Source organism: Symsagittifera roscoffensis, chromosome 10, assembly GCF_963678635.1.
Source record: "Symsagittifera roscoffensis chromosome 10, txSymRosc1.1, whole genome shotgun sequence".
NCBI lineage: Eukaryota > Metazoa > Xenacoelomorpha > Acoela > Convolutidae > Symsagittifera > Symsagittifera roscoffensis.
Window position 1 is genome coordinate 23,838,489 of NC_087071.1, and position 25,270 is coordinate 23,863,758.

A 25,270-nucleotide genomic window follows, 5' to 3' on the forward strand; every position below is an offset into this window, starting at 1 on the left:
ATATATTTCGTGGTAAAAACAAGTAAGCGGAGATATAATCCGTTATAAAATCGTTCCAAATTGAATTGAGGCATGCTATTTGGTCTATTAAATTTTTTGCTTCATGTGAAATATATAACTTTGTATGAAGTCTCAAAAAATGTTCGAAATTGTTACATTTTTCAAAACATTTTCGTCGGTTTTATTTTATGCAACAATACCCCATAAACCTTAGAAAATTCAGGGCTTCCTCCTGATACGATCAGTCTTGTTGTCTGTGTTCAAAAAAACATGGTCTGATTTGATTAAGTAAACGAAAAACGGTTGTTTTAAATGATATGCCCAAAACAAACTAAGAAATGCGCTGGACTGCAGTTCACTCCATCACAGTCCAATTTGAAAATATTGTTTCGACTGAAATCATGAAATAATTGAAAATAATAAAAGTGCTATTGTTCTTTTTGTTCTTTTTCTCCTCTAAAAGGCATAAAGGTGCTATATTTCAAGTGAAAACAGCAATCAAAAAGCTCAAAAAATGATCACCTCACCTCAGATTTCACTTAAAATAAACACTATGAATATAAGTGTCGCGCTCCAAAAAAAATTTTCCGGATCGTTTTTGTTCATGTGTTTGCGATGATTTTTGTGGGTCCTGCATGGGTTTGAAAAACTAGCTATTTTACGGGCTATTTTTGTACTGCGCATATGTCCCTGCAAGCGTCCCATTACAATTGTTCGTCAATGGGTCCGTCTGCGTTAGTTGTCCGCGAGCGTTACCAATTTCCGTCCATGTACTTTTAAACTTAGTTGCCTATTTTCGTGCAACATTTTACATGAGTTCATTGAACTCATTTTCTAGACCAAAATAATCGAAATGGTTGCTGCAAAAATTTTTTGAGCTGAAGACTTTTTACAATTTTCGTTAACGAGATGCAAGTAAACTGACAATTTAAAACACTTTCAATAGAGAAACTTAAAACACTTGAAGCTGCAGTTTTTACGAGTTATGAATCAATGGAAAAAAATCTCTCACAATATCTGAGTTTTAGTTTTTCAGTTATACCATTTCATTAAGCAGAGCAAATCACCTGGAGCTCAAAACGTTAAATCATCCCTGTTTGAGGCACTGACTTTTTTCCCTGGTTTCCATCACAACGAAAACAAATCCAACCGTGCGGGTGGAAAATGGTTTTGTTGCACATTGATCAACTGAAAACTTGTTCTCTCAAGGAATGACTCAAAGTTTTCACGATAACCATCTTTGAGAGGACAAATAGCATAATATTCATTTTTGTTCTGACTTTCGTAACGAAGAATTTGAAAAATGTTTACTTTGTTTTTTTATTTGATTTTTCATGTGAATTTATTTTTTTTACATTTAATTTTTCATATTATTACTGCTCCATAGACCTTAAAAGGTAGTCGGATTATTCAGGGTCTCGCCCTGATACGAGCAGTCTTGTTAATTTTTGTTATCCTCGATCCAAACCAAAAAAAGTTTCTGCTATCAAACTTGCAACTTTTTTTATCAGTTTTCAATCAAGTTTCTAACAAATCGTGATTTGTTTTTTTTTAAATCATGTAAATTTCTCATCAGCGAGTAATTTTTGATTGACAACTTTGTGTATGTTTTTGGATTTCTTCAAAAACTTTATACTTTTTTAAATCAATGGCTGAACATATGCGGTTGAATGTACCTAGTAAAAGTTTTGTAACTTCTCCATTATAACCGCCAGCTAAATGAAGAACGCCATTATTGCGAGGCTACTAAGTGTTTTCATAAAGCGCTTTGTTTGGCATGTGTTTCTCTGAAACTCAAAGTCAAATCTTGAAAGCAAATCCCACAAACAAATACTTGTTAGCTATCTTTGTTTCCTAACAGAATTCCCATTTGTTATTGGAATCCGCATTTTAGTGTACTGCAAAATGTAAGTGATTACCGAAAATTCTCAAGAGTTTAAGAGATAGGCTAAATCACATTAAGCTGGAGAACTTACGGGATAGCTCTAATAAAAAATAAACAAGACTGCTCGTATCAGGGCGAGGCCCTGAATATTCCGGCGGCCTTTTAAGGTCAATGGAGCAGAAAGAACATAAAAAATAAAATTTAAAAAATTAAGTTTGCCAAAATAGCAATGTTAAAACCCCGATAACTTTACGAAAAAAGATCAGAGTGAAATATCTTTTTAGATTTACGCTCGGGGCTCAGGACAACAATAATTTTGAATAATATAAAAAAATTCCGCCAAAAATGGCTCGTTAAAAAGTTGTCAGAAAAAAAAACCAGCCGATACAACAAACAACAAAACTCTTCGTATCAATGTGAAGCCCTGAATGTTCCAACTACCTTTTAAGGTCTAAGGAGCAGTAATAACATGAAAAATAAAAGGTAAATAAAAAAAAATTGACTCTTTTTAATTTGAGGTTTATACCAAAAATCATCACCCCACACGCCATATAGAGTACAATTTATCCATTTTACTCCTACTAGCTAGTAAACTATGGCAACTTAACTTTTTTCAACTCATTTGGAACAATTTTTAAGACGGATTAAATTTCCGCTTACGCATTGATAGCGCGAAATATATCGCGCTTTAATTGTTCTAAATTGGCCAAAATGGCAATATTTAAAACCCCTAAAACTTTACAAAAAATGATCACAGGTGAAATATCGTTTCAAGTTTAAGCTCAGGACAACAACACCTTTTGAATGATACCAAAAAACTGTCAAAAATGGCTAGTTAAAAAGTCGAAATTAGTCTGAAGAAAAAAACCACCCCGAGCACAAACATTTCGTCGTTGTCGTCGAAACGTTAAGTCGCCTTAAGTCGGAACCTTAAGTCGGAACAATTAGCAACATTAATTCTCGTGAGTAACCAAAAAAATTAGTTGCATCAAACGGCAAATTCGGAATTAAAGAACAAGACTTAAACGTTGCCAGCAAGTTTCAATAAAAAATCTTAAAGTTTCCTCAAAGGAAATCGGTGATGTACGTACCCCTTTAACTAACTAAATATGCTTTGAGTCGAAATATTTTTAAGACTGATGTGCTTTTCGCAGAAAGTTGTAGCGATTGCATTACTTGAAAAGAGTTGTTTCTTGAACCTCCTTAAATTGAGAGAATTCCGTCTCACCAAGTTTGTTCGTAAAGTTCCTTCAATTGAAGAAAACTTAGGCCCCTGGTTCTATCCTGTGTCGCGGCACCAAAATATGCTGCCTCACGCTGTGTCGGGTTGATATAAAACTAGGCTTCAGAAGTATATTTGACAATCAATATATCGGGTAATTTTTGTTTCCGAATTAACAGTAAACAAACACAATTTTTGCATTTTTGGTATAATTTGAATAGAGGCGGAGCAATAAGCAGAATATTCCAAGTGCAGAATGCGTCCAAGAGCAGAAAAACAAAAAAAAATATTGACATATATTGGTTTATACGGGCTAATTGATAAAACATTTATTGGAATCGTTAAAAATACAAAGAAAACGAATAAATTATGCATAAATTGACTAATTTCTTAAGTTTTTTTAATAAATTTTTTTATAAATTTTTCAATTAAATTGCTCAACTTATGCATAAAATGTTCGTTGCTTTGCTATTATTGACATTTCTGATAATTATTTTACGGATTAGCTGACAGAAGTTGATATTTTTCTCTTTTTCTGCTCTTGGACCATTCTGCTTATTGACTGGCCACCGATTTGAATCTATAACTTCAATAATACAACAGCGTTTTTACAGCACCGAAATCAAGCGTGCGAGTGTGTTCACATTTTGGCATAACACGGCTTTATTGACACACGAAAACCTGTCAATCAAGGTCAGCCAAGGCCGTTTTGTGAACTAGTTTGTTAAGAACTTGTCTGGATTGCAATATGCTTTGAGTCGAAAGCTGAGTAAAGAAAAACTGAGTAATAACTTTTGGTAAATGGTCTGCACCTTTACAACATCGACGTGTGGGATATCATTGGCCTCAAAGCCAAACTCCTCAAACTGATGTGGCATCATGTAGAACACACCTATAACGAATACAACAAGTGCACTTGGAGGCTCTTCTGCCTTTGTTCGAAATGCAGAGCAACTGGTCGACTTTAAACGGAATTTTCTTTTCCTTTATTGTTTTTACAATGTAAAGTTTTCATAATAATAATCATAACGAAAAAAAAACATTTTTAAGACTGAAGTGCTTTTCGCAGAATTTGTAGCTACCAATTACACAAGAGTAACACCGACTAGGAATTAGGATAAGTCGGAATGATACAAATCGGCGTCTACGATGAGTCGGATTAAAACGATCCGCATTGAGATAAATGCCAGAACTCAGCGTATGAAAAAAAACGCCAATTAATCTCAGCATTTGTTAATCTTGATCTCAACTATTAGTCCTTACTTGAGATATGTAATTCAAAAAACAAACATAATCAAATCTGAATTTAAATGATAAAATTTGAAATAAAATGTTGGAACAGAAATAAATTACCACATTTTGATAATTGTGTATAGCTTGTTTTCGTAGTTTTCGTTTTAGTTTTTTCCTTCTTATTGTTTTTTGGTCAATACCACTGTTTCCCCAATTTTCGAGCGCATTGAGCCCTAACCTGTTAATTAATGGATACCAACCGTGATAGCCCATGTAATTTCCCTTGAGTATATATTGTAATGTTACAGAAAACCGCTTGAGATGCAGATTCCGACTACATCATAAGCTAATTTTAATTCTGCTTTAGCAGTTGTTGTTTCGACTTTTGTAACGAAAGTGACAAAATAATTGAGCTCGGGGTGGTTTATTTCAGACAAATTTCGACTTGTTAACTGGACATTTTCGCCAAAAAATTTTTTATCATTCAAAATGGGTTGTTGCCCTGCGCCCCGAGCTTAATTTTTGAAAAAATTTTACCTGTGATTCCTTTTTGTAAAGTTATGAGGGTTTGAAATTTGCCATTTTGGCTAATTTGGAGCAATTAACGCGCGATATATTTCGCGCTATTAACGTGTAAGCGGAGATTTAACACTTCTTAGAAATAATAATATTATTATTAACAAGACTGCTCGTATCAGGGCAAAGCCCTGAACAATCCGACTGCCTTTTAAGGTCTATGGAGCAGTAATAACATGAAAAATTTAAATGTAGTTAAAAATTTTTTTTTACATTGAGACTTTTTGTAGTAAAATATCTGCCACACGCCATAAAAATTTTTGCTCCTATTAACAATTCAATTATGGCATATAAGCTTCCTTGAACTAATGTGGAACGATTTCTACGACTGATTAAATCACTGCTTACGCGTTAACAGCCCGAAATATATCGCGCGTTAATTGTCTCAAATTGGCCAAAATGGCAATCTTCAAACCACTATATATTAACAAAAATTGATCACAAGTAAAAAGTCTTTTAAAATTTTAGCTCAGGACAACAATAGCTTTCGAATGATGTAAAACAATTCTGTTAAAATGGCTAGTTAAAAAGTCTGAGAAAAAAAACCCACCACGGGCGCAAATATTCGGCTACTTTCGTTTCGAAAATGAGAATAATAGTAATGTAGTTCCTGCAGCAAATCGCAGAGGAGCTATCAGTAGGCCTTAAAATTCATGTCCACTTGTGTTATCTCCCCACATTCTAGACTTAATTTGTTTAGCGAAGCTTTTTTCGCGTTTCAAGGACGTTTTTTTTGCGTCTAGAACTTTCACATGGTACTACTGCAGCCGAAATTGGTCAAGCTGTGGTAGACTTGAAGCTAGAGGTCATGTGAGAGCTCGTCCTTACACACTATCATTGTCATGGCATGCGCTCGAATACACGACCTGACGATTTTAAAGTGAACGCCTTACCACTATGCTAAGTGCCTCCTCGTTCCAAATTGAAATCGTTCTAAATCATTTAAGAAAGTTTATTTGCCATAATTAATCGTTACTAGTTGCAAAATTTATCACTTTTTACTTTATAGGCATTTATAGGTGAAGGCATTTTAAAAACTCTTGAAAGTTTTTTTAGTAAAAACATCAATTTAATGAAAACTCAACAATAGCAAGTTTTTACATCTGGCAACAATGGTTGCTTGAACCTCAAATTAACCCCATAACTTTTTATAGAGAATACATCAAATGTTTTAAATTCTACAGGGTTAATTTTAAAGTAGAATTGTTATAATCAAGTTGAGTTTCTTTCTCGACTTTCTTTCCTATTTTTGTATCAAGAAAAGCCGGCTCAGCACGGTTTTGCTATTCAGTCCAATTTAGAGCAATAAAACAGAGTAAGCAAGAGCCAATAGAACAAAAGCTGTCAATTTAGATGAAAATAGTTTGTGGCTGCAAAAGTTAGTTTATGGTCCTCAGTAAGCGCTTTTTCAGGACCAAAGATTCGATAAAAAGAATGAATCTGATTTCGGGGGATTATTTTTCCAGTTTTGTATTTATCTCCGTTTTCCTATCGGAAGACTTATTTTTCATAAAATTTCATCAATTAAACCGAGAACCTTTTAAGTCACCAGAATTGTTGATTATAAACCCTATATGTCAGAGTTTTTAAAACCATTGAAATTTTTTGGAATAATAGCAATTTTCAAATAAGTTTTTTAATTGAGAGTCAGAACAAAACAAAAACATTTGATTAATGGTTTTCTAGTACAACCCACTAATTGCAACCCACATTATAATGGCTTTAAAAAAATTGCAGTTAACTCATATGATGCAATATTCATAAAACACATATATGATACACACCCCATACTCGAAACAAACTGTGGTCATGATTACATATGGCAACAATAGTTGCTTGAACATCAAATTAACCTTATATATTTTTTAGAGTATACATCAAGCTCAGATTATATACGGGTAAGTTGAAGCAGAAGGGTGATTATAAGGTTCAAGTCGAGTTTCTTTTCGACTTTCAGGCCCAAACTCTTTTTTAACAATTGCTAGACACCAACGTCTTCAGCATTGTGTAGCTTCTGGTACGGAGGAAGACCATCTGACAAAATTCCTGGCACTACTGCCGATGTTCCCTGCAAGGCGACTCCAGTCGCGGATCCATCTTGTCTCATGACAATTATCTCTGCATTTTTTCGTCTTCTCTTGCTGCACATGCGACAGCAGCAGACACAGCAGAGACAGCAACTCACCATCGCCAGGAAGATGCTGAGAAAATTAACACGTTATGGGAGCGGTACACCAAAATAGTCCAAATCAAAATACCGGAAGTCAGTAAGAAAATTAAGGTATCGCAATTGAACAGTAGACTACATTTAGGCTGTTAAAAATGTAGTCCCTATAAAAATATTTACGAATTTGCAGATGGTGTGACAATCGAATTCAATGCAATTGGTAGAATCTCTCAAGCCCCATTGACCGAATGCGGAAAAGTTTTGTCTACCAACAAAACTCAGAAATCAACTTGAATACTGAGCTTTGATGATTGACAAAATTTTGACGCATTCCGTCCTTGGGGCTTGAGAGATTCTCCCAATTGCATTGAGTTCGATGGTCACACCATAGCCTTTGTTCAAAACTGTTCAAAATTGAATGAATTGATTGCTTCTTTTTTTCGAAATTTTGAAAATTTCGAAAAAAAATATGCAATCACTTTAGTCAGCTTTGCGCAATTTAAAGGGCGTTGAAGGGCTGAGAATTTTCGCTCATTCAAAACTTCCTCTCATTCGGTCCCTCAGGCGAGACATGGCCCCGAATCCTATATAAACGATTTTAAGGCAGTTTTCTAGTTGTTTAAGTATTTGATTTCACTTTATTTCCATGTAATCTCTGCTGGGCTTTTAATTAAACATTCTTGTTTTCTAGGAAATAGAATGAAACCAAATATTTAAATACTTTTATATATTTATAGTGGTACAGGAGAATTGCTTAGATCTGGAATTGCATTGGATTCACTTCGTATGCATACCGCATGCTTTCTCTTAACATAGCAATAAGAGTACATCGAACCTGAAAATGGCGGGTCCCCCGAAGGAATAACTGAGCATACAGTAGTTCTCCTCCAAATACTTCCCAATTGGGCAGCACATGTTCTCCAATGGACAACAGTAGTCCCCACCCGCATTGTCATCCACCATTTCGAGAAGCACTCCTCCAATAGTAGGACAATCGTCGTTAGATTGGCATGTGACCAAATGGCCGCCCAGTGAGAGTTTTTCAACCTCTAACGACAGAAACTTTGAGAAAGTTGGAGTCGAACTTTTTCAAACTAAATTTTCTTGCGGATTCTTGCGGAAAAATTAATTTCTTAAAAAAGCACAAAAAACCTGAGAAAACAATGTTATCGTATCTTAAAGTCTGACAGCAAAACTGCTGTTTTTTAGGGTAGGGCGACAAATCGTAACAAACGACAATTCCTAACAAACGACAATTCGTAACAAGGCATTGACAAGTAGAATACGCTTACTCCGCTTCGCTCCGCTACGCATATATCCGGCTCGAGAAGAATAGTGTGCGTGAATCAGTCTTAACCGCTTAATCTACTGCTACGAGTTGTCGCTTGTTACGAATTGTCGCTTGTTACGAAATGTCGCTTCACGGTTTTATTGAACCGAGTAGCAGAGTATATTTACCGTAAATCAACTCAAGTTTCGATGAACAAATTCACAAATTAAGAGCTATATTCGCTTAATAATACAACCTGGAAGGGAAGTTAAGAACGAGGATGCCCAGGTGCTGGGCAAGTAACACGGAGTCGCCGCATCAAAGTTAGTATTACCAAAAATAAATTTTAAAAAATCAAATGTGTCCCCTTTTATTAGTTTGTTATAAGCTTCGTCGTTATTGATATTATTTTTTGCATGCACTTGATCTTTCTAATTTAAAAAAGGCACGGTACTCATTTAGAAGTATGGTCCCACGGATTTTGAGGAGACCCATTAAAAAGCACATTTACAAGTGTGGTCCCGTCAGACCGCTTGAAATATACTCACGGTACTATACGTGGATGAAAACAAAACGAAATCTTGTACACATTTCTTTGTTAGATTTGCCACTAAAATTCTCTTTGAAATTACCAAAAAGATCAATCCAATGGTAAAACTTAGGAACTACTTTTGAAAACATTTTTTCTGACTTTCCAATGGGACAATTGGTGGTTTTATGCGATCATACTTCTAAACGAAATTTTAAACGGGACCATACTTCTTAACAAGTACCAAAGGCACCAATTAGACCAGCAAATTTTACATCGAAAAAAGTGTTTCATGTTGGTCCACCACAGAAACTCTGACTGCTCAATCGTTTTTCCTCATTGTATCAAATCTGCTTATTGTATCAAATCAATTGAAAGTCTTAACATTCTGCAAAAAAAAATTAAAAAGATTCGAAAAATTTTACACATTCTCACCAGAAGCAGCCCACATGACCTTCTGAACGGCGTAGAGGGAAGGGTCACAACAGAAGGGAAGTCCCATCACCCCACTGCAGCACTCACTCGCCCTCTCCTCACAATTCAGACAGAAAAAGGTCCCATCCTCAACAGTATCTTGATCCTCTCCATCTGCCCCCAAGATCAGACTGTAATAAGTAACAAATTGACAAGACTAATTGACCTACAAGACTAATTGAACAAACGTTGCAATGTGTATAAAAAGAGGGCTTAAAAATCACCAATGTACTGAAATTTGTTAATAAACCAGGTAAATTAGGGCTCAGTGGAGCTCAACAACGCAGAAAATTACTGTAGAGCATTTTATGCAACAATCTCCGGTGGATCTAGGATTTCCTCGAGAAAGCAGATTTTCAAAAACTATGTCGATTTTTTTTCTTGTGGCTCTCTAAATTTATTTTGCAAGCTCTACAAAATCACTATAAAGGTTCTAATTTGACAAAAATGTTCTGCACCGCAGGCGAATTTTTGTAGAAAAATTGCTTTTTTTTCGGCGCTCGCTCACCACAAATTTAGTCTATATTGGTGCTTTTTAGGTATATAATGGTGCTATTTTACTATGAATATGAAGCTATTTAGGTACTTTTCAAAACCATTGAAACCTAATTATTTATCAGGTTTGAACTTTTTTCAAAAAAAGTGCAATTATTATACCTTGTATTGAGCACAAAAAGAGCATTTACAAAACATGTGTACTGTGTAAATCACCAGTCTATATAAGTTTGTTGAAAATTTACTCGTAAAAAAAATCTTTCGAAACCAATTTGAAACGTCTTCAACAAAGAGCACTTTCTTCGTGTCTCAAATCTACACTAAATTCTTCTGCACATCAAGTTATAAGGATACTCGTTGTTACCTGGGTCCTTCAAATTCGTTTGGTTGTCTGAAACTGCTACTGGCTTCAAGGGAGAAGCTGAAACACACAGTGTAGCATATTGAATGCTCATTATTTGCTCCTTTCCACCATTAAAAAAGTGGAAAAATGTGAATGTGTCCAAATTTGCAATCGGCACCAATTTACATCTTTTTTTTTTGAAAGGAAGCGAAACCGAAAAAGCAATTTTTGATCTAAGCTTCCCAAAAATGATCATAAATAGCATCGATATCCTAAAAATTGTTTCTGAATGCATTATTGGCCAATATAGTCATTCTAATCCCTAGTTTATCAAAGAGTGTTATCTTACAAGATTCTTGTAAGATCTTACAAATTAACCTACTTTCAATATAGTTTGTTGTCAAGCAAAATCTCTATAAATTTGAGAACATGTAGGTAAAATTAGCTTTATGCACAAAAATAAACTACATCATTCGTGGAAGAAGGAAACATTATCAGTAAACTTAATCTATTTATAAAAATCAATAAAAGAAAATAAGAGCATCTATGTGACTGCAAGGCACAAAATATCTCAAACTAATTGATACTATTGATGAAAATTATGTTTTAAATAACCAAATTACTTTTCAACTTTTAATTAGAAATGCAGAGCTAGAGAAAAAAACACCAAGAAAACTTACAAAACAATTAAGAAAATTTTTTTTCGGAATGCATAAATTATAACAACAGCCTGAAATTTTTTTCACACTGTGAAAATCGAAAAAAAAATTGTGTGGAAAATTTTATAATTTCCCGGGTTGAAGTCCCACCGTTAATAAGCACTTTTTCTGTAGTATCCCAGTGATCGCTATATCCCAGCGCTGATTCATGTGTAATTCACAGTTTTTGCATAGCTAAAACTGTGATATTTCAATAATGATAACGTAAAAAATCAGCGCTTAAATTTTTTCTCATTCTACTCTCTCATTCTAGTAGCTTTCAAATAAGAGTGTCAGTTGATAAACCCTTTAACTTATAGAGGTCAGTTAAACCATTTTATGGTGGCAGAAAAATATGAAGCAGAAAAACAAATACATTTTTTTATACGGGCTAATCAGATATTAACGGGCAACCAACAATTAAGCTCGTCGGAGCTGTAGTATCCCAGTGATCTCTATATCTCAGCGCTGTTTCATGTGTAATTCAGAGTTTTTGCATAGCTAAACCAGTGATATTTCAGAGGTATGTCAGTAATGATTCCGTGAAAAATCAGCGCTAAAACGTTATCTAACTCATTCTAGTAGCTTTCAAATAAGAATGTGAGTTGATAATCCCTTAAACTGATGGAGACCAAAGAAACTATTTTATGGTGGCAGAAAAATATAGAGCAGAAAAATAAAGAGCAAAAAAATATAGAACAGAAAACCAATTACAATAAATTAAACGGGCTAATCAGATATTAACATGGGCAACCAAAAATTAAGCTCGTCCGAAAATTTTTTTATGAAATACTTTTTAAGTTGGTAATATTGCAAGAATTTTGCAAGATATTAGCAACATATCATCTCTCTTTCAAGACTCAAGCTAGTTTTTGCAAGATAACTTCTATTTTGCGAGATCTCGCAAGATAAATCTCATTTGCAAGAATCTTATAAAATATTGCAAGATAACTTTGCTTGATCGACAAAGGAAAAGTCGATAGAGCTCCAAAAATTTGAACTAACCTACCCTCAAAACCTGGCAGTTTTAATTGAAAAAACTCCCAATATTGTCCAAAAATTCTGTGCACACCACTGCTTGAGATACCAAGTACACAAATCTCGTTTGCATCAAACAAAATTCAAAAATTATAGCTTTGGTTTTAAATGTTTCAATGTATGAAGTATTTGGGGTTAAACGTTTTATTTTCAAGCAAAAATTAGAATATAAATCACTCAAATTGCTGCACAGAAAGAAGACCGATAATATGTTATAATGGGCAATTTTGAGAACTATTTGAGAAGTGCATGTATTGAACATGAGGACTATGATGCAGAATATAGTCACTTCAATTTCAATAATTTGCACATGCTACTAACATACCTTTTTAATATCTAAAAGTAGGGGTCAAAATATGGGTGAGTCAAAAAATTGATTTATTAGTAAATCGAAAGCAAAATAATCATATCAGAAAACGGAAAAAAAATAACTCAATTACTTCAACACATGAATTGAAGACTGCGATCTATTCAATTTTTTACCCTAAATTAAAAACAGAAACAAGAAATGTATACGCTTGCCATGATCCCTGAAGTTTTCTAATTTTTGCACTAGACCAGGAAAAACAACTAAAAATTTGGATTGCCAAAAATAAAGAATAAAGTGTGACTCGTTTTTATATGGGAAGTTTAGAAATGAAAAATAACAACGCAACATCAGTTTAAAAAGATTTCAGGGCGCGTATTGTTTCTTCATGAGCCTATCTAGATTTCAGGTAACCGAATCAACTATGATACTTCAATGCTTGAACCTGCAAGCATTCCAAATCTAAAAGACCTACAGACATTTGAAATTTCGATTTTTGGTTTTCGCCTATCTACAAAATATCAAGTGACTTCAAATTCTTGACAATACCAGCTGGAAACATCTAATTCGGGCCTAATTTTTTGAACTTTGTTTTGATTGGTGTTAAATGCGAGCACCGGACCACAATTTTTCCACAATTGGCGTGAGTGAAGCTAACATCCGGTCCCTAAACCCTAGACCTTATCTTCGTCAATTGGCTTCTTCTATAGCGATTCCTTCCGCACTAGTGCCCAAAATTGCGGTTCTATAATGGGAAAGAAAGAGCGTCATAATAAGGCCGAAGAAAAAGAAAGCTGTTGTTTCTTACCAGCACACAAGCATCAGAAACGCAGCAGCACAAGAAGTGGACCAAAAATTATTCGAGCATACCATCAAGATTAAAATCACTTATTTCTATGAACAAGCAGTATAATGCGTACTTTCCTGGAACTGCAAATTCTTCTAAAGGAAATATGTTTGTTATCTACATTTCATGGTGGCCAAGCAATGAGCAGAATAGTCCAAGATCAGAAGAATTTAGAGCCGAAAATTAAAATAAATATTAAATTCGTCGGATCTACTCAACAACCCCTGCTTTCAATAAAGGGAAATCACAAAGCAGAATTTTTGACCAATCATAATGCAGTAAGGTTCGAATTTTTAATTATGATATTAGGGTTCCTTAAAATTAATTGCTATTTTGATTAGCCCGTATAGCTCACTTTTTTAGATACGTTCCCTGGGATCACTCTGTTTATTGCTCCCATCCATATTTTTGATTTTTGTAGCACTCAATAACTGAAGCTTCCTAGGTACAAAAGAAAACTGTTTAAAAACTAAGTAAATCTGTTTATTAAAAAATGTTTTACTCTTTATTGCGCCCATTGGTTCCCCCTTTTTAACTCTAAGCAACTTAACACCATAAATTTTCACATCCTACTTTTTGTTGCCTTTGCAATTTAACATCGCTACATTTTATAAATAGTAGCAAAAAGTTCGGACAGACAGAACTACTTAAAATGAGCAATCAGTGCTGTTCGACGTTTTTTATGCAAAATCTGAAGCCATGATTTTTTGTCAGACCAAACTCAAAATAGGAGATCGTCGATTATCCGATGATTATGCAAGCCTATTTTTTTAAAATATTGCGATGAACATCCAGATTTTACTTTGAACATTTAGCAAAATTATTTGAAAGAACGGTTATTTTGAACACACAAAAAAAACAGATTAGGCCGCCCCCCAAACAAAAACGGAAAAGAAGATGATCAAATCATTCAAAATTTGGAAATAATCGCAGAAAAACATTAGCCACCCTGAGCAAAAAATTTCCTGGTTCAAGGTTTATTATTCGACGCTTCGGATGTAATTGCTCGACATGGTTATAAGTTTCGAGCGAGACTCTACTTAATGAAATTTCGACGTTATAATTATCTCAAGTTTATATTCCGTTAATCTCCAGACAGTTGCTTTGATTAATTAATTCTGTATATTCGAACTTTTTGCAACTCTCTATAAAAACCATTTCTATAACTTAACACCGTTTTAACCCAAAATAAAAGGAAAACTTACTTCAAAGGGGGTTTCGGTGAATACCAAAGATTTAAACGAGAGAAGTTTTTGCCATTTACAGCCAGAAAACTTCGCGCTACTTAATTTGCCTCTATGAAGTTTTGAACAGAAATTACCTCGCCAATAATTTCAATGAACCAATCCAAACTGAATTGAAATGGCCTTGCCATTAATTTCATTGAGTCGTTCCAAACTATTTCAATGAATCGCTGCCCACTACTTTCCACATATTTGGGTGGGCTCCACTGAAAGAGGATTGGATACCTAATTGCCATCCTTCGACATCATTTGTTGTTCTAGCAATCCCGTTAAAATGTATGGTGTTAAAATGGGCTGGTATTAAATTGTAGGACATCCTCCCATTCACATTTAACTTTTGCGCAGCACTCATTAAGTAAAGCTTCTTAGAGACAAGAAAAATTTGTCTGTACGATACCTGATGCTAAGTTGAATTATATAGGTGTCGAAGTAACAGAAAACATAAAACCCTAAGAAACTACAATGCTGAACTGAGCTATTTAGAAAAAAAACAATAAATTTTAAAAGTTGAAGTGTTTCTTTTTCCAAGTTGCAATCTTCGGCCTTAAAATGTAATCCCAAAAAGCACAGTTTTGGTTGTTATTAGCGAACGTCAAGTTTTGCCAAAACTACCGGTCCAATAGCTGACAAAAATTTATCAAACCTAGGAAATATAAAAAATGGGTCCTCCCTAGCAACCTATTAGTTTTAAAAATAAATCCCGTATAAAATATGCATTCTGAACAAACGCTCATATAAAAATGGGTTCCAAAAATTATATATTGTGCAAGAAGACTATACCAAGAAGTCTTTCACATCTTACGTTTGGCTGACTGCCTCTAAGAATTTTTAAAGGTGAAAGCGCGGGCCGAATGAACGCATTCTTTTGGTCAAAATTTTCCAAAGAGGGCCTTGTTTGCCTATCTTTTGAAAAAACTGTTTGCGGCGCAGAAAATTTGGTGTCGAAGTAAGGTCTTTGTAGTGATTTTTGATTTTAGAAAAGCAAATTGGTCGACCTATAGAAAGTCCGAGAATATCTTGGACCTGAATCATGGATAGTTTACGTAAGCTTAACGTAATTTCGCCGAGAACTCTTTTTCCTTATTTTTGGGATCAAAGATCTTGTCAAGATATAAATATTATCACCACTCATGGAAATTTCCAATCTTGACTGTTGTTAATCGAGTTAATTGAATTTTCTTGTCCATTTTTTTGCTTTAATCGGCAATTTTCAAAAAATAATAATACTTTGCTACTATGTGTAAAAAAGTGTTTTGCCATTAATTTGTTTCCGTGGTAGGTTTTGGGTACTTGCAAGTATAGATAAAGCAAGTATACACAAATCAAATGCAAGTATAGATAAAGTAAAGTAGAGAAATTAATGCATGAGCTTTTGTTTTTTATCGTGGAGCGTTTCTAATAGAGAACAGTTTTTCATTCATTTTCCATTTCTAAGCAATCAGAAAAAATTTCTTTTAATAATTGGTTTGTTTTCATAGTTATAGGCTTATAAGCTCAATCAATGATCCTTGTCTAAAATGATTATATGCTTAATAAAAAAGTACAGTCAATATGAAAATTGGAAAACTTTTATATTTTAGTGCTTTATAGAGTCTCAAAAACGATGGATTTTAGAGCTCCATCAAAATAAATAAAATTTAATAGCCACTGAAAATGCACAAATGCATAATTCTTACTATCTAATCTATAAGAAGTGCAGAGGAAACGTAGAATTATTTTTTCAAACTTTTTGCTTCTTTCTCTAAAGTTACGAGACAAGTTTGAAATGTCTGACCATGTCCATGATATAATTGGTATTTGTCACTATAAAAAAGTAAACTTTTTTGTTTCAGTCCATTAGAATTTAAAAAGTTTAAAAAAAGAATCCACTCGCCAAAACGCAGAGGATAACTTGCTTTGTCCGCGAACTTTTTCAAGTTTTTTTTTGTGTTTCAAAACTATTTTGCCTGGTGAGTTTTTGCTGTAGCTCTTGCTCTAAAATGTGAAGAATCGTTTTTCATAACTTGTGTTTCCGTGCTACTTTTGAATTTAGTGACACCCATTTTGTCACCACATCCCGCAATAAATAGGTCACGTAACAAAAGTGACAAGCACTAAAGCAAAAAAGGAAGCTAAATTTTTAGTTAACGTCCTGAATTAGTTTTTTTGTATAGATCAATCCTTTTTCTTCATTTTAAATGACAAAATTTTCTCAAATGAGGACAAAACCCAGTGGCGCTTTAAGCAACTGGAGGATGTTACAAAAAAATTAGGACTGCAACACGTGCTCAAAAATAAGCTAAAGCGAAAACTTGAAACCCATCCGAGTCTAGATTATGGTCAAACGGTGGCGACCAATTTTGATATTTCCAGACTTTGCAGACCGAGACAAAGTGTCCTCGACCGAAGAGGAAAAATAACCTCAGTAAAGGTCTTCAAGATTGGTCCTCCCGCAACAGGAACCTAGTGAAAAGATTCAAGTGGATTTTAGTGGATCCATTTATAACTTATATAAATCAGTGGTCACGATATTAGACATAGAACGAGTTTCAAAGATATAAAACACTCATATTTATTCTTGTCAAATGCTCATAAAATGATTAAGGTCTACAGGTAAAACTCGAATTAAACATTTATTCTTGTCAAATGCTCTTAAAATGATTAAGGTCTACAGGTAAAACTCAAATTAAACGGTTTCAGGGATAGTAAAAACTATTAAGAGCACCGATGAAAGATGAATTAACTGTGTGTGGAATTAGTGGAATGAATAATCAAAGCCTAACCTGAAAAACCCAATAAATTAAAACCCAAGCTGTCTACAATTTCATTAATGCAAAAGTGATATGATCGCAAGAACTTCCAATTGTAATTAAATTCAGAAGAAAAAACCAAATACAGAAAGCTCTAATTGGCCCGGATATAATCCAAGAATTTAATCGAAAGGAAAGGGTCCGCCATTTATCAGCACAATTGCCTAATTGCAATTCAACTCCCAACTAACTTAACTATTGGAGTCTCTTTCTCTAGAGAATCCCAACTACACCAATTAGAAACAGTAATTGCACGACCGGCTAAAATTAATAGTGTCTCTACAGATCACTATTCCGTTGAGGTACTTTTATCTCTAACTTCAAAATCACGCGTTCTCAACTCTGATGACCAGCTACTCTCTTCAATCGCTACCCGTACCGAACTTTTTGGCCACCCGAGTCGAGATTTTTCACCTAATTTGAAGCAAGATTTGAGCGGTTTGAGCGGTTTTTTTTAGACAATTACGCTCAAAATCTTGCTTCAGAATGAGCGGTTTGAGCGGTTTTTGAACGGTTTATCTAAAAAAAACCGCTCAAAAAACGCGCAAGATTTGAACGGTTTTGAGCGGTTTATCTAAAAAAACCGCTCAAAAACCGCGCAAGATTTAATAATAAAAAGTCGACCACGGAGGGATTCGAACCCGCAATCTTCTGATTCGAAGTCAGACGCCTTATCCGTTAGTCTATGCTGACTTGCTGGAAGCTTAATATTCGCTGTATTTGTTCTACTGAATATGTTCAATGTTTTAGACATACACAACAAATATACTGTCAGGATTTTTATTGTCAGTCTCTACAAAATAACAAAAGTAATCGATTATAAGATCGCACACCAACCCAACCCCCACCTCTCACTAGAGTTGATGTCCCCCCTCACCTCTTACTAGAGTTGATGTCCCTTACTAGAGTTAGATGTACGTTAAGGGGGGGGGGGGGGTACGTTGAGGGGGGTACGTTGGGGGGGGGGTACGTTGGTGGGGGGGTTTGTCGGATGTTGGATACGTTGAGGGGGTACGTTGGGGGGGGGGGGACGTTGGCGGGGAGGGGGGGGGGTAAATTGGGGCGGGGGGGAGTCTGGGACCTCGACCCGGGAAGACCGCTCAAAAACCGCTCAAATCTTGCTTGAAAAACCGTTCAAAAATCACCGCAAGAAATGAGCGGTTTTTGAGCGGTTATTTAAGCAAGATTTGAGCGGTTTTTTCCAAAAAACCGCCCAAACCGCTCAAATCTTGCTGGAAAACCGCTCAAACCGCTCAAATCTTGAGCGGTTTTTGAGCGGGATCTCGACCCGGGCATAATCATATCTGATCATTGTAAAATCATGCAAAATTCATGTCTGTTACAGATGTGCAGCATGTCTATTTTCGGCATGCACATACCTGCATCAGACCTGCATCAGGTGTGCTAACTGAAGATATGCTCACACCTGCAGCATGCATGATCATGCCTGAACTGAACATGCTCACACCTGCCGGATACATGATCATACCTGAACTAAACATGCTCACATCTGCAGGATACATGACCATGCCTGAACTAAACATGCTCACACCTGCAGGATACATGACCATGCCTGAACTAAACATGCTCACACCTGCAGGATACATGACCATGCCTGAACTAAACATGCTCACACCTGCAGGATACATGATCATACCTGAACTAAACATGCTCACATCTGCAGGATACATTTCTTTAATTTATTTGCAATTTTTTTGGCTACCGGTTTGCGAAAATTGAACGATTTTTTTATGTTCCGCTCAAAATTTATCAAATTTTGCAAAAATCATGCGTTAAAAAGTAGTCGCACATTTGTTGTTAATTTATTCAATGAGATTAATAGTATCAATCAATCGAATCTTTTTAATTTATTCGAACTTATTGCGGCTACTGGTTCGCGAAAATTGAAGGAATTTTGGCCAAAAAATTTTGTGACGAATTGCTTTAATTATAGTTCAAACTGGGGATTTTTAGTTTTTTTCGACTATCCCTCCCGTTGCCCCCTGAAACTAACCTGACGTCCTCTTTTTTTGGGATGTAGAGACGACATAATTTCCTTCATTTGAAGATGGTTGACTCGAGGAGGTAAATTTGGATAAACTCATTTCGAACAAAATCTGAAAAAGTGAAATTTTAACAACAAAGACCAATTAGTCAAGATACGCGAAGTAATGTATAAATAAATATGTATTTGTCAAGTTTTCAGTCAGGCGTTATCATGTCTGCGGCAGGCATGAACATGTTTCACTCAGGTCTGATCATGTAAGATCCAGGTACGACCATGTCTGTAGAAAAATACGCATGCTCACTTCTGAACAGCCCTGCATAATGGGGGAACAGTCCTGAGAATTTTCTCTCCCCTGCTAAATGGATGATCAGCCGTGAAATGGAACAAAAAGTTCAATACGGGTAATTCTCGTTTTCTAACTAACGGAGGACCGACTATTATAATCAATCGCTAATTCGCTCTGCCTAAGGATAGGCTAATCGTACCTTTTCGCCAGGTTTGTCTATTTGATTTTAGTTACAGTTATGATCGCCGTTACAAGACCTGATTTTTATATTTGTACTTTGGCCCCCTTTCAAAAAGTTTGAACGGAATTCTTCCCCTGTTGGCACTAAGCCTGTATTCAAAGTTGAATTTAGGCATCTCTGTGCAAATATCAAGTCCAATTTCGCCTCTACGCCAAGTTTTGCTTAACTAACAAAAGTCCCAAGGTTTTCATTTAATTATCCCATTCAAGTTCCGACCTAACAGGGGTAGGGGAAGACACTTTTAATGAGTCGCAAATCATAATTCATTCTAAGCGTCTAAAGTTTTGATCTATACTCTATAATCCCGATCTTCTATCATGGGAGCGTAATTCGCTTATAAGGGGTCAAATTATGCCAAAAAGCCACCTCGAGTTTCTATTAGTAGCTCACTCGCCAAGCTAAGCTGAACCCAATGTTTGCCAAGTCCACTTTAATTAGTTCTATTACTTTTACAATGTAAAAGCTATATCTCTGCTTCATCTAACCACTTAGTTTATCGTCTTATTTCCTAGGCCCCCATAAATTATTCATTTTAAAAATCTCAAGAAACATGATGGGTCAGAAACTTGTCAAATTAAATGTTGTATCTAATATATTGTGCATATCAACAAATATGCTCGTTTCAACTTAATTTACGGTTTAACAATCATATTTGGGTTAACTTATTTGTCATCAAAATTCAATTTTGGCATTTTTTTAAGTTTTCACCTTAAAATAGTGAAGGAGGTTTTCACGAAGTAACAAAACATAAAATATGTATGAAAATATTCTGCGACATCTAACTGAATGGCAAAATCACAACTGTTAAACGATTTGAGAGCTCTAGGTGTCTTATTCTCAAGGGACCTGGTTATTTTCAAGGGACCACTCTATCATAGTAGTACCGAGCAAAGTTTTGCTGAGAGACAGAGGGATATCCCTTCAAAAACAAGAGAACAAGAAAACAAATGAACACTGTCAAATCTCTCAAATGGGTACCCGCAACATCAGAAATTGTCGAGAGACTGTTTAGTCGCGTCAGTTTGGTTTATAATGACTACAGAAAAGCGCTGTCTCCGGCCATATAAAGTACAAAAGGATAGATTTCGCTCCTTGTAACAAATCAATTATGGCAAATAAGCTTCTTTCAACCAATTTGGAACAATTTCTAAGACGGATTAAATCTCCGCTTACGCATTGATAGCGCGAAATATATCGCCCGTTAATTGTCTAAAATTGGCCAAAATGGCAATCTTTAAACCCCCATAACTTTACGAAAAATGATCACAGGTGTAATATCTTTTCAAATTTAAGCTCAAGACAGCAATACCTTTTGAATGATATAGGAAAAAAACCCGTCAAAAATGGCTAGTTAAAAAGTCGAAACTTGTCTGAAGAAAAAAAAACCCAAACCGAGCACAAATTTTCTGTTACCTTCGTATCGAAAGTCGGAACAATAATTTTTTGAAGCTTCTAGGCAATATAAAAAGTATTTGGACCAAGTTAACATCCTCCCCCCTAAACAAGTTTAGGGGGGAGGATGTTAATTTGGTTCTAAGTTGGGAATTTTCAGCCAATCAGAATCGAGCAATTTACATGCAGCGCTTAGCAAATTTAATTTAAATTAAGCCCTGGGGTGGAGGATCTTATCTTAATTTGGTCTATTGGGGGGGGGGGGGGGGTGGAGGATGTTAACTTGATCCAAGTATTTAAATAATTTATTTTCTGAAGCTATCAATGACAATTATTGTTCTGACTTTCGATATGAAAGTAACGAAAGATTTGTGCTCGGGGTGGGTTTTTTTCTTCAGAGAAATTTTGACTTTTTATTAGCAATTTTGGACGGAATTTTTTATATCATTCAAAATTATTGTTGTCTTGGGCTAAGATTCGAAAAGATATTTCACCTGTGATCATTTTTCGTAAATTTATGGGGGTTTAAAGATCGCCATTTTGACCAATTTGGGACAATTAACGCGCGATATATTTCGTGCTATTAACGCGTTAGCAGCAAAATCAGAATTCAGAAAAATTCGAATTTACATACAACGCTCTAGTGCGAATTTACTGTTTTTGTTTACAGGGGTGGAGATTCTTTAATAGATACAATAGGGGTGGGGGGGGGATTGTTAAGTAGATCCTGGAAATTTAATCTGTCTTAGAAATCGTTCCGAATTGGTTTAAAGAAGCTTATTCGCCATAATTGATTTGTTATAATGAGCAAAATCTATTCCTTTGTACTTTATATGGCGTGTGGGGATCTAGGACAACAAGCCGACGGGACTTCAAGCCGAAGGGACTTCGAGCCGAAATTAAAACTTTACAAGCACCCCAAAACGCTATTTTATCATCTGCAAAATGTTGCTTTCCTAAAATTTTGGCAAGTTTAGTCCATAATAAGCGTTATTCATGACAATGCACCACTTGTGATTCGCATCCGTTAATAACATCAGCCGGTTTTTGAAATGCATAAATTATAAACATGAAAAATGCTTTCAACCGTGTTTTACTTTTCAACTTTCCGGAACATCATTTGAAAGCTTAAATTATATGCAAACGCCAATAACTAGTGAAGAAAGATCATGAAATTCAGAAATTCTTCAAAAAAGTTTTCAAATTGTTCATATTTCACTTTATAAGGAATGATTCGGCTTGAAGTCCCTAATTTTACAATTCGGCTTGAAGTCCCGTCAGCTTGACGTGGGTCTAGGATAACAAGCCGACGGGACATGAAGCCGAAGGGACTTCAAGCCAAAATTAAAGCTATACAAACACCCCAAAACACTATTTTATCATCTGTAAAACGTTGTTTTCAAAACCTTTGGTAATTTTAGTCCATAATAAACGTTATTCATGACAATGCACTACTTCTGATCGTCATCCGTTAATAACATCAATCGATTTTTGAAATGCATATTGTTCATATTTCACGACTTTATAAGGAATTATTCGGCTTGAAGTCCCTAATTTTACAATTCGGCTTGAAGTCCCGTCGGCTTGACGTCCGGCACCCGGCGTGTGGGGTGATGATTTCAATAGCAAAAATTTCAAATTTTACAATTTTTTTTTCATTTTATTTTATTGCATATAATTTTTTTCATTTTACTACTGCTCCATAAACCTTAAAAGGCAGTCGGAACATTCAGGGCTTCGCCCTGATACGAGCTGTCTTGTTTATTTTATTAGCACAATAAATATTTACCAACCCCTGATTCTAAAGTGGACCGAAATATAAAAGGATGAATCAAAATTAGGGCTGAAGCAAGTTTTGTTTCTTACCTGCAGAGAAGTAGCAGAAAAACAGCAGCACCAGAAGCGGGCCAAAAGTTCACTGAGCCAAACATCTTGATCAAACTAACTATTTTATCAATAGGCAATATGATTCTTATTTCCCTGAAACTGCAAGTAATTCTCAAATACGTTAGATATCTATCTTGAGCACTGAATTATTCATGTATCGAAAAGACAAAAGAACATATAGCAGAAAAGGGATTTGAAAAGTAAATTGTTACAACACCTGCTGCTTAATTGGAGCAGTCCTTTAATAGTGGAAGTCTTGAAGAAATAAAAAGTTCCACGCAAATTTGGAATAGCTAGGGAATTGAAACCGACAAAACTAATTTAGAAAAAATATCAAAACAGTTTTCATGCAGTTTCTTTTTCCAGACAAACTGGAGAGGTGAGAACAATGGGTCTAGGACAACAAGCCGACGGGACTTCAAGCCGAAGGGACTTCAGGCCGAAAATTAAACTTTACAAGCACCTCAAATCAATATTTTTTCATCTGTACAACGTTGCTTTTCAAAATCTTACGCTAGTTTAGTCCATAATAAGCGTTATTTATGACAATGAATCACTTAGGATTGACATCCGTTAATAATATCAGCCGGTTTTTGAAATGCATAAATTATAAACAAGAAATTTGCATTTAGCCGTGTTTTATTTTTCAACTTTCCTAAACATCATTTGGAGGTTTAAATTTTATGAAAACGCTGATAAATACCGACTAAAGATCATGAAAATGAGAAAATCTTCAGAAAAGTGTTCAAATTAATCTTATTTCATGACTTAATGAGAAAATTTTCGGCTTGAAGTCCCTAGTTTTACGATTCGGCTTGAAGTCCCGTCGGCTTGATGTCCGGCACCCGAGAACAATTACATAATAATTCTTCGTCTTTAAAGTCGAAATAACTCTACTCAATAACAAAAAAAAATTCGATATAAAGTGATATAGGGTCTAGGACAACAAGCCGACGGGACTTCAAGCCGAAGGGACTTCAGGCCGAAAATTTAACTTTACAAGCACCTCAAATCAATATTTTTTCATCTGTACAACGTTGCTTTTCAAAATCTTACGCTAGTTTAGTCCATAATAAGCGTTATTTATGACAATGAATCACTTAGGATTGACATCCGTTAATAATATCAGCCGGTTTTTGAAATGCATAAATTATAAACAAGAAATTTGCATTTAGCCGTGTTTTATTTTTCAACTTTCCTAAACATCATTTGGAGGTTTAAATTTTATGAAAACGCTGATAAATACCGACTAAAGATCATGAAAATGAGAAAATCTTCAGAAAAGTGTTCAAATTAATCTTATTTCATGACTTAATGAGAAAATTTTCGGCTTGAAGTCCCTAGTTTTACGATTCGGCTTGATGTCCGGCACCCGAGAACAATTACATAATAATTCTTCGTCTTTAAAGTCGAAATAACTCTACTCAATAACAAAAAAAAATTCGATATAAAGTGATATAGGGTGATTGCTCATAAAAGGTGACAGGCAAATAAGGCGACAACCGCTGTTGATGGGGTGAATTCCCATAGGTTCCAATATTCATAGGTTTCAAAATAAAAAATCAGTCGCATAGTTCCAAAATTTATCTTCTTGAATTCTGATTGGTTGAAATTTGAGCCAACGAATTTATGGATTGATTGTTTACTGTTCAACCAGCATAAACTCAAGCTGCAGAATAGTGACCGCCGCAGCCGCAGCCGCGCCAACGTGTTGCGAGCTTGCCACCAAAGGGTAGGACTCTATACGAAATTTAGAGCCGGTTATCGCCGCGAAGCGGCGACGCGCGCGTAGCGCACCGCCCACCGGCGACCTTAAACCGAGACTCGGCTAATTTAGTCTTTTGACCAAATGGAAAGATTTGGAACTTATGCGACTGCTTTTTTAATTTGGAACCTATGGGACTGATTTTTCATTTTGGAACCTATTATGAATACGCACCGTTGATGGGATTTTCAGCCGACAAAGTACATTTCTGAATAATTGAAAACGCGAAATGATTGTTTTAACACGCGAAATACATTTCTGAGAAACACTAAACGTAAAACGATTGTTTTGAATGCATTTCTGAGAAATAGAAGAAAGACATTTTAACAATTAAACACGCATCAACCTTTACTTTCTGTTTTTCGATCAAAATGAGGCCGAAAAAGATAACATCGGCGGCTAAATGAGAAAATAAGGGCTGAAATTCTGGAATTTAGGTGCGGTTCGTTATCTGTAAGAAATTTTTGGGTTGGCATTGCTGGTGACGTCCCATTTGTACCAACGGTCATTTGTACCAAAATGAAAAATCGGTCCCATTTGTACCAAAATTATTCAACTCGATTTCTGATTGGTC

General features: G+C 35.3%; 1 protein-coding gene across 1 annotated transcript; it reads right to left on the minus strand.

Moving 5' to 3' along the window:
• Positions 1-6,568: 6,568 nt before the first annotated feature.
• LOC134855407 (uncharacterized) lies at positions 6,569-23,195 on the minus strand. Its single transcript, XM_063871918.1, has 5 exons — positions 22,911-23,195; positions 10,216-10,272; positions 9,318-9,487; positions 7,919-8,132; positions 6,569-7,117 (listed from the first exon to the last, which is right to left on the minus strand). Exons 1-5 carry the CDS (start codon positions 22,973-22,975, stop codon positions 6,898-6,900), a joined length of 726 nt encoding a protein of 241 aa, XP_063727988.1. The 5' UTR covers positions 22,976-23,195; the 3' UTR covers positions 6,569-6,897.
• Between the last annotated feature and the right edge of the window lie 2,075 nt (positions 23,196-25,270).

Excerpts from the sequence above, each read along its gene's own strand:
- LOC134855407 (XM_063871918.1), bottom strand. The coding sequence starts at position 22,975 with ATGTTTGGCTCAGTGAACTTTTGGCCCGCTTCTGGTGCTGCTGTTTTT. Across the intron at positions 10,273-22,910 it reads TTTCTGCTACTTCTCTGCAG|CTTCTCCCTTGAAGCCAGTA; the intron begins GTAAGAAACAAA and ends TGTGTGTTTCAG. Across the intron at positions 9,488-10,215 it reads AACGAATTTGAAGGACCCAG|TCTGATCTTGGGGGCAGATG; the intron begins GTAACAACGAGT and ends TACTTATTACAG.